Raw genomic sequence first — 17,561 nt, 5'->3', positions numbered from 1 at the left:
GTGGGCCCTGCCGCACCCCTCCCACCCCCCCAACAGCCCCCCCCCACCCCCCCAACCACCCCCACCCCCCACCCACCCCGCCACGCCCTCCCCCACCCACCCCGCCACCCCCTCCCCCACCCACCCACTCCCCCGGAACCCCCCCACCGCTCACCGAAGGGAAAATGCTACCCAGAGTTAACGTTTCGAGTCCGTATGACTCTTCTTCAGAACTTCTTCAGGTCATACGTAAAGCAGATCCTCTTTTAACAAAGAGTGGCAGGCGTGTGGAACGCGTGTCAGTCTGGGAATGGCAGGCGTGTGGAACGCGTGTCAGTCTGGGAATGGCAGGCGTGTGGAACGCGTGTCAGTCTGGGAATGGCAGGCGTGTGGAACGCGTGTCAGTCTGGGAATGGCAGGCGTGTGGAACGCGTGTCAGTCTGGGAACGGCAGGCGTGTGAAACGCGTGTCAGTCTGGGAATGGCAGGCGTGTGGAATGGGTGTAGGTCTGGGAATGGCAGGCGTGTGGAACGCGTGTCAGTCTGGGAATGGCAGGCGTGTGGAACGCGTGTCAGTCTGGGAATGGCAGGCGTGTGGAACGCGTGTCAGTCTGGGAATGGCAGGCGTGTGGAACGCGTGTCAGTCTGGGAATGGCAGGCGTGTGGAACACGTGTCAGTCTGGGAATGGCAGGCGTGTGGAATGGGTGTCAGTCTGGGAGTGGCAGGCGTGTGGAACGCGTGTCAGTCTGGGAATGGCAGGCGTGTGGAATGGGTGTCAGTCTGGGAATGGCAGGCGTGTGGAACGCGTGTCAGTCTGGGAATGGCAGGCGTGTGGAACGCGTGTCAGTCTGGGAATGGCAGGCGTGTGGAACGCGTGTCAGTCTGCGAATGGCAGGCGTGTGGAACGCGTGTCAGTCTGGGAATGGCAGGCGTGTGGAACGCGTGTCAGTCTGGGAATGGCAGGCGTGTGGAACGCGTGTAGGTCTGGGAATGTCAGGCGTGTGGAACGCGTGTCAGTCTGGGAATGGCAGGCGTGTGGAACGCGTGTCAGTCTGGGAATGGCAGGCGTGTGGAACGTGTGTCAGTCTGGGAATGGCAGGCGTGTGGAACTTGTGTAGGTCTGGGAATGGCAGGCGTGTGGAACGCGTGTCAGTCTGGGAACGGCAGGCGTGTGGAACGCGTGTAGGTCTGGGAATGGCAGGCGTGTGGAACGCGTGTCAGTCTGGGAATGGCAGGCGTGTGGAACGCGTGTCAGTCTGGGAATGGCAGGCGTGTGGAACGCGTGTCAGTCTGGGAATGACAGGCGTGTGGAACGGGTGTAGGTCTGGGAATGGCAGGCGTGTGGAACGCGTGTCAGTCTGGGAATGGCATGCGTGTGGAACGCATGTAGGTCTGGGAATGGCAGGCGTGTGGAACGCGTGTCAATCTGGGAACGGCAGGCGTGTGGAACGCGTGTCAGTCAGGGAATGGCAGGCGTGTGGAACGCGTGTCAGTCTGGGAATGGCAGGCGTGTGGAACGCGTGTCAGTCTGGGAATGGCAGGCGTGTGGAACGCGTGTCAATCTGGGAACGGCAGGCGTGTGGAACGCGTGTCAGTCAGGGAATGGCAGGCGTGTGGAACGCGTGTCAGTCTGGGAATGGCAGGCGTGTGGAACGCATGTAGGTCTGGGAATGGCAGGCGTGTGGAACGCGTGTCAGTCTGGGAATGGCAGGCGTGTGGAACGCGTGTAGGTCTGGGAATGGCAGGCGTGTGGAACGCGTGTCAGTCTGGGAATGGCAGGCGTGTGGAACGCGTGTCAGTCTGGGAACGGCAGGCGTGTGGAACGCGTGTCAGTCTGGGAATGGCAGGCGTGTGGAATGGGTGTAGGTCTGGGAATGGCAGGCGTGTGGAACGCGTGTCAGTCTGGGAATGGCAGGCGTGTGGAACGCGTGTCAGTCTGGGAATGGCAGGCGTGTGGAACGCGTGTCAGTCTGGGAATGGCAGGCGTGTGGAATGGGTGTCAGTCTGGGAATGGCAGGCGTGTGGAATGGGTGTCAGTCTGGGAATGGCAGGCGTGTGGAACGCGTGTAGGTCTGGGAATGGCAGGCGTGTGGAACGCGTGTCAGTCTGGGAATGGCAGGCGTGTGGAACGCGTGTCAGTCTGGGAATGGCAGGCGTGTGGTACGGGTGTCAGTCTGGGAATGGCAGGCGTGTGGAACGCGTGTCAGTCTGGGAATGGCAGGCGTGTGGAACACGTGTCAGTTTGGGAATGGCAGGCGTGTGGAATGGGTGTCAGCCTGGGAGTGGCAGGCGTGTGGAACGCGTGTCAGTCTGGGAATGGCAGGCGTGTGGAACGCGTGTCAGTCTGGGAATGGCAGGCGTGTGGAATGGGTGTCAGTCTGGGAATGGCAGGCGTGTGGAACGCGTGTCAGTCTGGGAATGGCAGGCGTGTGGAACGCGTGTCAGTCTGGGAATGGCAGGCGTGTGGAATGGGTGTCAGTCTGGGAATGGCAGGCGTGTGGAACGCGTGTCAGTCTGGGAATGGCAGGCGTGTGGAACGCGTGTCAGTCTGGGAATGGCAGGTGTGTGGAATGGGTGTCAGTCTGGGAATGGCAGGCGTGTGGAACGCGTGTCAGTCTGGGAATGGCAGGCGTGTGGAACGCGTGTCAGTCTGGGAATGGCAGGCGTGTGGAACGCGTGTCAGTCAGGGAATGGCAGGCGTGTGGAATGGGTGTCAGTCTGGGAATGGCAGGCGTGTGGAACGCGTGTCAGTCTGGGAATGGCAGGCGTGTGGAATGGGTGTAGGTCTGGGAATGGCAGGCGTGTGGAATGGGTGTAGGTCTGGGAATGGCAGGCGTGTGGAATGGGTGTAGGTCTGGGAATGGCAGGCGTGTGGAACGCGTGTCAGTCTGGGAATGGCAGGCGTGTGGAACAGGTGTAGGTCTGGGAATGGCAGGCGTGTGGAATGGGTGAAGGTCTGGGAATGGCAGGCGTGTGGAACGCGTGTCAGTCTGGGAATGGCAGGCGTGTGGAACGCGTGTCAGTCTGGGAATGGCAGGCGTGTGGAATGGGTGTCAGTCTGGGAATGGCAGGCGTGTGGAACGCGTGTCAGTCTGGGAATGGCAGGCGTGTGGAACGCGTGTCAGTCTGGGAATGGCAGGTGTGTGGAATGGGTGTCAGTCTGGGAATGGCAGGCGTGTGGAACGCGTGTCAGTCTGGGAATGGCAGGCGTGTGGAACGCGTGTCAGTCTGGGAATGGCAGGCGTGTGGAACGCGTGTCAGTCAGGGAATGGCAGGCGTGTGGAATGGGTGTCAGTCTGGGAATGGCAGGCGTGTGGAACGCGTGTCAGTCTGGGAATGGCAGGCGTGTGGAATGGGTGTAGGTCTGGGAATGGCAGGCGTGTGGAATGGGTGTAGGTCTGGGAATGGCAGGCGTGTGGAATGGGTGTAGGTCTGGGAATGGCAGGCGTGTGGAACGCGTGTCAGTCTGGGAATGGCAGGCGTGTGGAACAGGTGTAGGTCTGGGAATGGCAGGCGTGTGGAATGGGTGTAGGTCTGGGAATGGCAGGCGTGTGGAACGCGTGTCAGTCTGGGAATGGCAGGCGTGTGGAACGCGTGTCAGTCCGGGAATGGCAGGCGTGTGGAACGCGTGTCAGTCTGGGAATGGCAGGCGTGTGGAACAGGTGTAGGTCTGGGAATGGCAGGCATGTGGAACAGGTGTAGGTCTGGGAATGGCAGGCGTGTGGAATGGGTGTAGGTCTGGGAATGGCAGGCGTGTGGAACGCGTGTCAGTCTGGGAATGGCAGGCGTGTGGAACGTGTGTCAGTCTGGGAATGGCAGGCGTGTGGAACGCGTGTCAGTCTGGGAATGGCAGGCGTGTGGAACGCGTGTCAGTCTGGGAATGGCAGGCGTGTGGAACGCGTGTCAGTCTGGGAATGGCAGGCGTGTGGAACGCGTGTCAGTCTGGGAATGGCAGGCGTGTGGAACGCGTGTCAGTCTGGGAATGGCAGGCGTGTGGAACGCGTGTCAGTCTGGGAACGGCAGGCGTGTGGAACGCGTGTCAGTCTGGGAATGGCAGGCGTGTGGAACGCGTGTCAGTCTGGGAATGGCAGGCGTGTGGAACGCGTGTAGGTCTGGGAATGGCAGGCGTGTGGAACGCGTGTCAGTCTGGGAATGGCAGGCGTGTGGAACGCGTGTCAGTCTGGGAATGGCAGGCGTGTGGAACGCGTGTCAGACTGGGAATGGCATGCGTGTGGAACGCATGTAGGTCTGGGAATGGCAGGCGTGTGGAACGCGTGTCAGTCTGGGAACGGCAGGCGTGTGGAACGCGTGTCAGTCTGGGAATGGCAGGCGTGTGGAACGCGTGTCAGTCTGGGAATGGCATGCGTGTGGAACGCATGTAGGTCTGGGAATGGCAGGCGTGTGGAACGCGTGTCAGTCTGGGAATGGCAGGCGTGTGGAACGCGTGTAGGTCTGGGAATGGCAGGCGTGTGGAACGCGTGTCAGTCTGGGAATGGCAGGCGTGTGGAACGCGTGTCAGTCTGGGAATGGCAGGCGTGTGGAACGCGTGTCAGTCTGGGAATGGCAGGCGTGTGGAATGGGTGTAGGTCTGGGAATGGCAGGCGTGTGGAACGCGTGTCAGTCTGGGAATGGCAGGCGTGTGGAACGCGTGTCAGTCTGGGAATGGCAGGCGTGTGGAACGCGTGTCAGTCTGGGAATGGCAGGCATGTGGAATGGGTGTCAGTCTGGGAATGGCAGGCGTGTGGAATGGGTGTCAGTCTGGGAATGGCAGGCGTGTGGAACGCGTGTAGGTCTGGGAATGGCAGGCGTGTGGAACGCGTGTCAGTCTGGGAATGGCAGGCGTGTGGAACGCGTGTCAGTCTGGGAATGGCAGGCGTGTGGTACGGGTGTCAGTCTGGGAATGGCAGGCGTGTGGAACGCGTGTCAGTCTGGGAATGGCAGGCGTGTGGAACACGTGTCAGTCTGGGAATGGCAGGCGTGTGGAATGGGTGTCAGCCTGGGAGTGGCAGGCGTGTGGAACGCGTGTCAGTCTGGGAATGGCAGGCGTGTGGAACGCGTGTCAGTCTGGGAATGGCAGGCGTGTGGAATGGGTGTCAGTCTGGGAATGGCAGGCGTGTGGAACGCGTGTCAGTCTGGGAATGGCAGGCGTGTGGAACGCGTGTCAGTCTGGGAATGGCAGGCGTGTGGAACGCGTGTAAGTCTGGGAATGGCAGGTGTGTGGAATGGGTGTCACTCTGGGAATGGCAGGCGTGTGGAACGCGTGTCAGTCTGGGAATGGCAGGCGTGTGGAATGGGTGTCAGTCTGGGAATGGCAGGCGTGTGGAACGCGTGTCAGTCTGGGAATGGCAGGCGTGTGGAATGGGTGTAGGTCTGGGAATGGCAGGCGTGTGGAATGGGTGTAGGTCTGGGAATGGCAGGCGTGTGGAACGCGTGTCAGTCTGGGAATGGCAGGCGTGTGGAACAGGTGTAGGTCTGGGAATGGCAGGCGTGTGGAATGGGTGTAGGTCTGGGAAAGGCAGGCGTGTGGAACGCGTGTCAGTCTGGGAATGGCAGGCGTGTGGAACGCGTGTAGGTCTGGGAATGGCAGGCATGTGGAACAGGTGTAGGTCTGGGAATGGCAGGCGTGTGGAATGGGTGTAGGTCTGGGAATGGCAGGCGTGTGGAACGCGTGTCAGTCTGGGAATGGCAGGCGTGTGGAACGTGTGTCAGTCTGGGAATGGCAGGCGTGTGGAACGCGTGTCAGTCTGGGAATGGCAGGCGTGTGGAACGCGTGTCAGTCTGGGAATGGCAGGCGTGTGGAACGCGTGTCAGTCTGGGAATGGCAGGCGTGTGGAACGCGTGTCAGTCTGGGAATGGCAGGCGTGTGGAACGCGTGTCAGTCTGGGAATGGCAGGCGAGTGGAACGCGTGTCAGTCTGGGAATGGCAGGCGTGTGGAATGGGTGTCAGTCTGGGAATGGCAGGCGTGTGGAACGCGTGTCAGTCTGGGAATGGCAGGCGTGTGGAACGGGTGTAGGTCTGGGAATGGCAAGCGTGTGGAACGCGTGTCAGTCTGGGAATGGCAGGCGTGTGGAACGCGTGTCAGTCTGGGAATGGCAGGCGTGTGGAACGCGTGTCAGTCTGGGAATGGCAGGCGTGTGGAACGCGTGTCAGTCTGGGAATGGCAGGCGTGTGGAACGCGTGTCAGTCTGGGAATGGCAGGCGTGTGGAACGCATGTCAGTCTGGGAATGGCAGGCGTGTGGAACGCGTGTAGGTCTGGGAATGGCAGGCGTGTGGAACGCATGTCAGTCTGGGAATGGCAGGCGTGTGGAACGCATGTCAGTCTGGGAATGGCAGGCGTGTGGAACGCGTGTAGGTCTGGGAATGGCAGGCGTGTGGAACGCGTGTCAGTCTGGGAATGGCAGGCGTGTGGAACGCGTGTCAGTCTGGGAATGGCAGGCGTGTGGAACGCGTGTCAGTCTGGGAATGGCAGGCGTGTGGAACGCGTGTCAGTCTGGGAATGGCAGGCGTGTGGAACGCGTGTAGGTCTGGGAATGGCAGGCGTGTGGAACGCGTGTCAGTCTGGGAATGGCAGGCGTGTGGAACGCGTGTCAGTCTGGGAATGGCAGGCGTGTGGAACGCGTGTAGGTCTGGGAATGGCAGGCGTGTGGAACGCGTGTAGGTCTGGGAATGGCAGGCGTGTGGAACGCGTGTCAGTCTGGGAATGGCAGGCGTGTGGAACGCGTGTCAGTCTGGGAATGGCAGGCGTGTGGAACGCGTGTCAGTCTGGGAATGGCAGGCGTGTGGAACGCGTGTCAGTCTGGGAATGGCAGGCGTGTGGAACGCGTGTCAGTCTGGGAATGGCAGGCGTGTGGAACGCGTGTCAGTCTGGGAATGGCAGGCGTGTGGAACGCGTGTCAGTCTGGGAATGGCAGGCGTGTGGAACGCGTGTCAGTCTGGGAATGGCAGGCGTGTGGAACGCGTGTCAGTCTGGGAATGGCAGGCGTGTGGAACGCGTGTCAGTCTGGGAATGGCAGGCGTGTGGAATGGGTGTCAGTCTGGGAATGGCAGGTGTGTGGTACGGGTGTCAGTCTGGGAATGGCAGGCGTGTGGAACGCGTGTCAGTTTGGGAATGGCAGGCGTGTGGAACGCGTGTCAGTCTGGGAATGGCAGGCGTGTGGAACGCGTGTAGGTCTGGGAATGGCAGGCGTGTGGAACGCGTGTCAGCCTGGGAATGGCAGGCGTGTGGAACGCGTGTCAGTCTGGGAATGGCAGGCGTGTGGAACGCGTGTCAGTCTGGGAATGGCAGGCGTGTGGAACGTGTGTCAGTCTGGGAATGGCAGGTGTGTGGTACGGGTGTCAGTCTGGGAATGGCAGGCGTGTGGTACGGGTGTCAGTCTGGGAATGGCAGGCGTGTGGAACGCGTGTCAGTCTGGGAATGGCAGGCGTGTGGAACGCGTGTCAGTCTGGGAATGGCAGGCGTGTGGAACGCGTGTAGGTCTGGGAATGGCAGGCGTGTGGAACGCGTGTCAGTCTGGGAATGGCAGGCGTGTGGAACGCGTGTCAGTCTGGGAACGGCAGGCGTGTGGACCGCGTGTCAGTCTGGGAATGGCAGGCGTGTCGTACGGGTGTCAGTCTGGGAATGGCAGGCGTGTGGGACGGGTGTCAGTCTGGGAATGGCAGGCGTGTGGAATGGGTGTAGGTCTGGGAATGGCAGGCGTGTGGAACGCGTGTCAGTCTGGGAACGGCAGGCGTGTGGAACGCGTGTCAGTCTGGGAATGGCAGGCGTGTGGAACGCGTGTCAGTCTGGGAATGGCAGGCGTGTGGAACGCGTGTAGGTCTGGGAATGGCAGGCGTGTGGAATGGGTGTCAGTCTGGGAATGGCAGGCGTGTGGAACGCGTGTCAGTCTGGGAATGGCAGGCGTGTGGAACGCGTGTCAGTCTGGGAATGGCAGGCGTGTGGAACGCGTGTCAGTCTGGGAATGGCAGGCGTGTGGAACGCGTGTCAGTCTGGGAATGGCAGGCATGTGGAATGGGTGTCAGTCTGGGAATGGCAGGCGTGTGGAATGGGTGTCAGTCTGGGAATGGCAGGCGTGTGGAACGCGTGTCAGTCTGGGAATGGCAGGCGTGTGGAACGCGTGTCAGTCTGGGAATGGCAGGCGTGTGGAACGCGTGTCAGTCTGGGAATGGCAGGCGTGTGGAACGCGTGTCAGTCTGGGAATGGCAGGCGTGTGGAACGCGTGTCAGTCTGGGAATGGCAGGCGTGTGGAACGCGTGTCAGTCTGGGAATGGCAGGCGTGTGGAATGGGTGTAGGTCTGGGAATGGCAGGCGTGTGGAACGCGTGTCAGTCTGGGAATGGCAGGCGTGTGGAACGCGTGTAGGTCTGGGAATGGCAGGCGTGTGGAACGCGTGTCAGTCTGGGAATGGCAGGCATGTGGAATGGGTGTCAGTCTGGGAATGGCAGGCGTGTGGAATGGGTGTCAGTCTGGGAATGGCAGGCGTGTGGAACGCGTGTAGGTCTGGGAATGGCAGGCGTGTGGAACGCGTGTCAGTCCGGGAATGGCAGGCGTGTGGAACGCGTGTCAGTCTGGGAATGGCAGGCGTGTGGTACGGGTGTCAGTCTGGGAATGGCAGGCGTGTGGAACGCGTGTCAGTCTGGGAATGGCAGGCGTGTGGAACACGTGTCAGTCTGGGAATGGCAGGCGTGTGGAATGGGTGTCAGCCTGGGAGTGGCAGGCGTGTGGAACGCGTGTCAGTCTGGGATTGGCAGGCGTGTGGAACGCGTGTCAGTCTGGGAATGGCAGGCGTGTGGAACGCGTGTCAGTCTGGGAATGGCAGGCGTGTGGAACGCGTGTAGGTCTGGGAATGGCAGGCGTGTGGAACGCGTGTCAGTCTGGGAATGGCAGGCGTGTGGAATGGGTGTAGGTCTGGGAATGGCAGGCGTGTGGAACGCGTGTCAGTCTGGGAATGGCAGGCGTGTGGAACGCGTGTAGGTCTGGGAATGGCAGGCGTGTGGAACGCGTGTCAGTCTGGGAATGGCAGGCGTGTGGAATGGGTGTCAGTCTGGGAATGGCAGGCGTGTGGAATGGGTGTCAGTCTGGGAATGGCAGGCGTGTGGAACGCGTGTAGGTCTGGGACTGGCAGGCGTGTGGAACGCGTGTCAGTCTGGGAATGGCAGGCGTGTGGAATGGGTGTCAGTCTGGGAATGGCAGGCGTGTGGAATGGGTGTCAGTCTGGGAATGGCAGGCGTGTGGAACGCGTGTCAGTCTGGGAATGGCAGGCGTGTGGAATGGGTGTCAGTCTGGGAATGGCAGGCGTGTGGAATGGGTGTCAGTCTGGGAATGGCAGGCGTGTGGAATGGGTGTCAGTCTGGGAATGGCAGGCGTGTGGAACGCGTGTCAGTCTGGGAATGGCAGGCGTGTGGAACGCGTGTCAGTCTGGGAATGGCAGGCGTGTGGAACGCGTGTCAGTCTGGGAATGGCAGGCGTGTGGAACACGTGTCAGTCTGGGAATGGCAGGCGTGTGGAACGCGTGTCAGTCTGGGAATGGCAGGCGTGTGAAACGCGTGTAGGTCTGGGAATGGCAGGTGTGTAGAACGTGTGTAGGTCTGGTGAACCACAACTCACTGCATTCCTTCAACAGAGAGATAGCCTCGTTTCTACCTCAGTTGAAGATCACATCCAAGAAGAGTTAGGTCTGCTATAACAATGTGATCTCCTGGACTAATTTCGACCAGCTAAAGGGTTCAGAGAGGAAACTTGCAGATTACTTCCCCCAGGTGGCCTGGAGTTTTTTTTTCATCTCTCCCAGGAGATTCCAGGGCTCGAGTAGGCAGGCACAAAGTGTCGGACATCACATCTTTACCGAGCAGGTTAGATGGACTAGTGGGTCTTTTGCTGTCCCTCATTTACGTATGTTCGTGCATTAGTTCTGCAGCAAGAATGTCAAAATGGATAATCTCCCTTCAAACCTGCTCATCTGATACTAACGCTAATATTTCCTAGCTTTGGAATATGGAAGAAATTATACCACTCAGTTAGATGCCAAAGCAGGAAACTTGGCTTGAAAGGTAATGTAAAATGTTATTGGCAACTCATTTTACATTCTATATGGTATTCCTTTCCGGGAAAATGATAAAAAATGGCTCTTAATCCTCGAGCATCCATTTTGCATTTACATCCAAAACAAGTCCTCATGTAAACCACTCTGAGAGTCCCAATAACCCCAACACCTGGAGACCCTATTACCCCATGTCATGTCCCCACTAACAATCCTGGTGGTCTGAGTGAGATTGGCCATGTAGCAATATTTAGCATTGAATGATGCCCCATTTTATTTTATATACTGCGGAATTGTATCCATTGTGAACAGGGTTTACGCTGACCAACTAATCTCAAGTGGAATCAAACAATGCTATTATCGACAGCAGATTTTCACCATAACATTACTGGGCTGTATCAAACCCAACTCCCAGAAGTGACAATGACAAGGGTCAATATCTGTTGCAGGACTCAAACCTGGATTGTTGAGATCTAACACACTTCTATACTTAACCTCTTCTAGTTACTAAGATGTACTGATTCTACTCAGCCATTCAAACACATCCTTCCGTAGATATAATTATGACCATCCCTCAATCTGAATGACAATGACTCAAGAAATGTAAAATGATAATAACACAATTCTGTAGACTGCAGAGTATACATCTGATGCATTAAATGGCAAATAAAATTGAATCACTAATGTTCCTAACACACAAAAAGATCTTTTTACTTGCTGTTTGCTGTCCGTTTAAAGTATGGTCTTCGTTTGCCATTCAGATGGACATAAAAGTACAATTTTGAAAAGAGAGGGCGTTCTCACTGGTGGCCTAGTCAATATTTATCCCTCAACCAATATCAATTAAATATAGATCACATAACTGTTTGAGACACATTGCTGTGTGCAAACCTGCTGCTGCATTTTCTACATTACAACAATAATCATGCTTCAAAAGTAGCAATTCATTGGCTTTTGTGACATAAAGGGCGGGAGACAGTGCGTGCATCTTTCTGTCTGAGGTGGTGGGGTACCATCTCTTTACTTGCCAAGCTTTCAATGTGTGCAATCATTTACATTTCAGCATCAACTTTTAAAATAAAATGGTGTGACAGTCTGCTCATTTCTTGACTGTTAACTTTTCTGCATATAATTAAAGCTGAAGAATTTGTGGTTATGCCTTCAAAGCTTGTGCATATCGTGGCACACTTACACAGGGGTAATAGATAGCAGTACTTTGCCTGCTCAGAAGTAGTCCTCAGCTTGACTGAGATCGACAGATTGTTATTAGGTAAAGGTGTCAGGGAATAGGGATCAAAGGAGGGGGAATGGATTTGAGGTACAGATCAGCCATCATCTATTAAAATTGTTGAATAGACTCGAGGGGCTGAAAACCCTACTCCTGATCCTCTGTTCTTATGTCAAAATTCAAGGTCAGGTTTCAACAGAAAATTGATCTAATGCCAAAATAACTATGATGTAAAACCAGATCCTTGTTCAAAGCAGAAAGAAAATAAAATAAAACTACAGATTTATGCACAGCTGAGTTATCTCTCCAAGGGGTGGATAATAATCATGTATAGAGCCACAGAATGATGCAGCAAGAAAGGGGGCCATTTGGCCCATTGTACCTGTGTTAGCGCATTGAAAGAGCTATCCATTTAGTCCCACTCCCCACTGCTATTTCCCTGCAATTCCACCCCCCAGCACCCCGCAAATATCTATCCAATTCCCTTTTGCAAGTTATTTTTGGACCTGCTTCCTCTATACTTTCAGGCAGTGTGTGCAAGTTGTAATTAGCATTCCAATTAGCATGCAAGTTGTATTTAGCATTGAATGATGCTCCATTTTATTTTATATACTGTGGAATTGTATCCATTGGGAACAGAGTTTACGCTGACCAACTAATCTCATGTGGAATCATTCAAGGCTATTATCGACAGCAGATTTTCACCATATCATTACTGGGCTGTATCAAACCCAACTCCCAGAAGTGACAATGACAAGGGTCAATATCTGCTGCAGAACTCAAACCTAAGATGTAACACAAGACACAACAGTTTAGCCAAGCTAAATACAACCTGCTGTGCAAAAATAAATAATTCTCTTCATCTCCTCTCTCACTCTTTTGGCAATTACTTTAAATCTGTGTCCTCTGGTACTGACCTTTCTGCCACTGGAAACAGTTTCTCTCAATCTATTCTATCCAACTTCTTCACGATTCCTCTACTAAATCTTCCCTTAACCTTCACTGGCCAGAGGAGAACAGCCACAGTTTCTCTAGTCTCTTCATGCAACCAACATCCCACAGCCTGGGTGCCGTTCTAGCAAATATCATCTGCATCAATTCTAAGACCTCAACAGCCTTCCTAAGGTGTGCTACCTGGATTTAGGCTCAATACTAAAAGTGACCGAGCTCAAAGAGTTCACAACCAACAGCTCCAGCTGTATACACCCCAACATGCTTCCTTTACTAACTCCTTTATTTCCCTACCCACTCCCAAGAACAATTAAGGATTGGAACAAATCTCCTACAAGCCTTAATCGTCATGCTCTCTAAGGGTTCATTTCTTGGAACTTTTTAAATGAATGTGACCATCATTCATTGTGCATCTCCTGTGAAAATTCCCTGGTGGAAGACTATAGAGGGAAACCTTACCAAGTACCAAGTACTCCAGCTGTAAAACATAAAGCAAAACAATTACACCTATATCCAAAAAGATTGAACAGACTGGGCCCCTTTCTCCAGTAAAGAGGAGACTGAGAAGCAATTCATTAAAATTATGAAGATATTTGACAGGGTAGAGCTAGAGATGTTTCCACATATGGGGCAATGCAAAATTCAGAGCTATAACAGAAAAAGATTGTCATTAATAAATTGAATTAAGGATCTTCAGAAAGAATTTTATCCCGAGAATGGTGTGAATATGCAACTCGCTGTTACATGGAGTTTGAGGCAAACAGCATAGATATATTTAAGAGGAAACTGGAAAAATACATGATTAAAAGGTAAGATGAAATAAGGTGGGAGGACACTCATATGGAGCATTAACGCCAGCACAGACTGGTTGGGTCAAATGACCTGTTTCTTTGCTGTAATATGCCATGCAATTCTAAATAACTAGCAACAGGAAGATTTGGGTTTGTGTCCTGACTGGATCAGTCAGCCTTTCATCTTTCCAGGATGGCTAAAATAAGCAAGTGTCTTGAGATACAGAAATAAGATGAGAAAGGCAAGGGACTGAGTGTCCCTTTATTGCTCATTAATATAATGAATATTAGCATTGCATCAAATCGGTTGGGATTTTCCACCTTTCCTTCTCCAAGTGCTATAAGGAATCTGAAGGGACATATTGAAATGAAAGTCAGACATTGGAAGTACATCATTTTTTGTCATTCGGCCCACAGCAACACTAGATGCAAAGAAAGACTGTTTGTCCTTGGCGCCCAATGTTGCTATGGCAACAGAGCAGGATTTAAGTTTTAAAAATCTGCAGGGTTCAATCGCACAGGACACTTCTCAAAACGAAAAAAAAAAAGTTCACAGTTTTATTGGCCCAGAGGTCACTAGGCCACACCATGTGACAGCAAGCCTCCGAGGTCAGATGTCCACTGACAAATGGCAGCTCCGTTAGCAAAGACTGAGGAACACACCAGAAGTATTGGAATGGTCAGTGCACAACTTTTATGTCAGGCAGCGTATCACCATTACAAAGGTATGCTCCAATTCTGCAAATCCAAAAGATTTGACGCCTCATGTTTATTCCAGTTGACCTCGATCTCGCTAACATTTTCAACATCTCTTTGGGAAATTAACTTATCTATTCAAAGTTTCAACTTTCAGATACATTATGAATGAACATATAAATTAGTGATCTCATGTGGTGTGTAATCATGGCAAATCCGATAGTTTACCTCCTCATGAGGGCAGGAGTTTTAAATCATGTAATGTATAATCTGTTATTCTGCTGCAAAGCTGGGTCACAACACTTTAAAATCAGAAAGCATCAGGGCTGTTAAGCAAACACAGGCTGAGGTCAGTAAGAGTTCAATTGTTCTTCAGTGAAGGGAGCTTAGAGAAGGGAAGCTGCTTGAAAATTTCAGGCTGCAAATCAGAATCGAGGATGAAATGCTCACCATTTTTTTTTATTCGTAATGTATTCAAAGGGTGAATCTTTTAACAAATGATCACAAATCTAGGTTCAGTTCCCAGAGCGGGGATATTCAAACCGTTAAATGTTCTTATGGTCAGTCACGGAGGACTGAGGTTCTGGCTCATCGTCCCAATTTCCCAGTGGATCTGGCAATAGGTAACAGGAGAAACATGCTCTGGAATTTGGATGTGCGCTGGAGGGAACTAGACTTGCAGGGCTATGGGGCTAGAGTGGGGGAGTGGGGCTGGATTGCTAAACAGAGAGCCAGCATGGGCTCGATGAGCTGAATGCCCTTCCTCTGTGCCATTATGGCTCTAGGGGCAGCATTTGCCTCCCCCGTTGGTGGGGGTTATGCGGGAGCTGGCGCGGGCTGACGAGTTCCTGCTCGGCGCCTTCAATCTGGGGCGCGCCGCCCTTTTACATGGGCAGGCCAATTAAGGCCTGCCCAACGTGACGTCCACTCAGAAGCACTGTGCGCCCCCTGTGGGGGCGGGGGGAGAGGGAGGTTTGCTGAGCTGGGAGTGCGCTCTTTCGCTCGTGTGCGCAGTAGAGCGCACAGGTCTCCCTGAGGCAAAAGTGGCTGCCTCAGGGAGTTCAGTTAAAGCTATATAAAAAAATTTTAAAGGTTAGAAAAAAATTTTCCGGGCGTGTCCCCTCAGGTGACCCTGTCACATGAGCTGGGACGTGTCCATTACTTTTATTGAAAGATATTCTGAAAATTTTAAACCCCTCATTTTAAATCCCTCCCGTGGGTGAGGTTTCATGCTTTTTCAGAAGGCCGCCTGGGCTCTTCGCCTGCCCGCTAACCTTCAGATTGGACGGGCAGGTTCATTAATCATTTCAAATACTTTTGTAATGGCCTTAATAATAGGCCGCTGACAGGAGGGCGGGCGTCCAGCCGAGTCGGCTGCGTGCCGGCCGAACTGAAAATCTAAATGACGCAGGGAGACGACAGGACGCACACCTAGCTTCACCCCGCGTCATTTTATGCGTCAGTGAGCGGGCCCCACCCCCCACTCTCCCACCGGAAAAAGCTGCCCTACGTTTTAACCTAGGGGGCGAAGACTGCAATTGAGGACAGCCTCCCAGCTTAAACACTGTAGAGTCAGGACTAAAGCTAACTGTCAGGGGAGAGTGGTGTTACTGAATGTCACTATGCGAAAGTCCAGTTGAGGGACAGTCGATGCGAACATGATATGATCTTAGAACACTGTGACGTTTAAATGGGAACTTTCCCTCACAACCTCCAAAATCAACGCCAGCTCGTGCTGCTGATTTTAAATGTCAAATGTGGTTTTCAAAAACGGGAAGAAATCTCTTGCTGTCTCAGCAGCAGATTAACCCCACAAACAACATCACTTGTCAAACATAGCAATCCTGACCCATGATCCCTCCCCCCTCCCCCGCCACTCCACCACCATCGGTAACCCATTCCGGCTGGCAGACCTGAAACACGAACCCTATTTTCCTCTCTCCACAGATACTGTCTGACCTGCTGAGTTGTTGCCGGCATTTTATGTTTACAGTTCAGAATACCTGCCATGTTGTTCTTTCTTTTTAATCCCCCAAGTCCTGATCTGTTAACTTTGGCGGCCAATACTCAAGTCTTGACAGCCTTGCTTTTCATACAGTCTATAAAATGAACAGCACACTCTTGCAGGAGGCTCCTCTGCACCGTGCCAAGTAGAATGTGATCACACTGTTCAGACGTTAACCAGCAATCTTTGCATCAGCAGCCTTCTGTTGCATTAAGACTTGACTATCTTTTAAACTGGGTTCCCATCTTAACATTTTAAAATGAGCGCAATGGGAAATCTCAAACTTTGCCATGTTTATCCCTTCACGGTCACTGGTTTTTAAAACACTTAGCCTTAAGTGACTCTGAAGCAGATGGCTCCATGTTTCCTGACGTTAACAAGGAGATTGGGAGGGTGTGGGAAAGACCAGCGACGGACACAGAGCGGGCAAGCCTGGGGTTGTGCTTGTCTTAGAGGTTAGGAGTGGGCGGGATAAAGCGCAAGGAGCCAGGCTCACGATCAGCCGTGGGAGTGGGGGGGGCGCTGCCAAGAGACAGAGGCTGGGGCCAAGGAAGCCAAAGGCTTTATTGTGAGGCCCGAAGGGAAACGCGCCTACTCTCCGTGACTCACAAGGAGCTTAAAGCCAGGAAAGGCAAAACTATTAAAACTTAACTGAGCCTCTTCCCTCACCTGCTTTTAGTGGGAGCCTCATCCAGGGCAGGAAACATTGTGGTAAATATGTCAGCCAAAAATGGCTGCTTGACCCCACCTTCCTAGACCCCTTAATGCCCTTCTATGGGGGTTAAAATAGAGGATGTAAACTTTACACCCACCTCAATGGCTTTCTGCTTAAAGCAGTAAACTCGCAATCTGCAGGTGGCAGGGGGGTGAAATTTAACAAGGATGAGGAAGCAGAATGGATGGTCTCACATCACTTGCCCCGTTAAACTCTCTGCCCGCTTAAACTTAAATCTGGAAAATGACCACAAACCTGACTGAATGGTTATATTGGGGGAAAAAAGGAACCCGTTCATTCAATGGCCAGGGTTTTCCGGTCTCGGTAGCAGCGGACATTGCTGCAGGATGGGACTGAAAAATTTGGAGACCAGCCAAAAGTCAAAATTTTCCCATCCTGCCCATGAGGATGCCACCACTGGTAGGAAAATCCCACCTAATGTCGTTGAGGGAAAGACCTGGCATTCCTCTAGGTGATTCCAGTTCCACACGCTGGTGATTAACTTATAATGACTACTGGGGAACTAAGGCTGGGCAAGAGATACAGCCTTAGCAATGCCACCAACGTATCAGGAACAGATATTAAAAACCAAGTGAGTTATGCACAGTATGGACTGAATACTAAGTGCCCATCTTATTTCAGCCGACGCTTCTTTGCATCTTTGTTAAATCTGCAAATAAACTGTAAGGAAATGCATTTTTTCTTTTTTAAAATAAAAGTTGCGCTCTCACATGCCAAAGCTTCCTTCCTGTTTCTGGCTGCCCTTCCCATAGACTTCAGCTTCCAAAATATTCATCCTGTCATTGAACAGATGGAACTCAAATTGTTCTCTCCATTGAGGATTTGTGCACTTGTACAGAACCTGGAGGGGAAAATGGACAACAGGTAAAGTGACATTCAGATTTTGAATGAACCTGAAGAGTGGAGAGTAATTGGCTAAGAACTCTAGTTAATCCAATTTTAAGAAACGAGGCAAGTACCAGGTAACACAGTTATTCCCAAGGAACTGATCTATCGAACTAACACAAGCTGTTGTTCATGGCACATTTTGGACTTTTAATGAAAGTTTACATGCAAACTGCTGGCAGCTCTCAACAATGGCAACGTGCATTTATATAGCACCTCTAACATAGTAAAACATCCCAAGGTGCCCTACAG

At 53.0% G+C, this 17,561-nt stretch overlaps 1 protein-coding gene across 3 annotated transcripts in view; it reads right to left on the bottom strand.

Annotated features, from left to right (window-relative positions):
- Positions 1-17,561, bottom strand: part of LOC121270006 (multiple C2 and transmembrane domain-containing protein 2-like) — a 483,534-nt gene that overhangs the window by 209,028 nt on the left and 256,945 nt on the right. For all 3 annotated transcript variants that reach the window (XM_041175251.1, XM_041175254.1, XM_041175252.1), the window contains exon 10: positions 17,135-17,265. In XM_041175251.1, the coding sequence (XP_041031185.1) occupies positions 17,135-17,265 (131 nt within the window). The remainder of the gene's footprint in view (positions 1-17,134; positions 17,266-17,561) is intronic.

The sequence above is a fragment of the Carcharodon carcharias genome, chromosome 26 (assembly GCF_017639515.1).
Source record: "Carcharodon carcharias isolate sCarCar2 chromosome 26, sCarCar2.pri, whole genome shotgun sequence".
Lineage (NCBI taxonomy): Eukaryota > Metazoa > Chordata > Chondrichthyes > Lamniformes > Lamnidae > Carcharodon > Carcharodon carcharias.
Note: the sequence above shows the minus strand (reverse complement) of the source record. Positions and strands in the feature narration are given on the sequence as shown.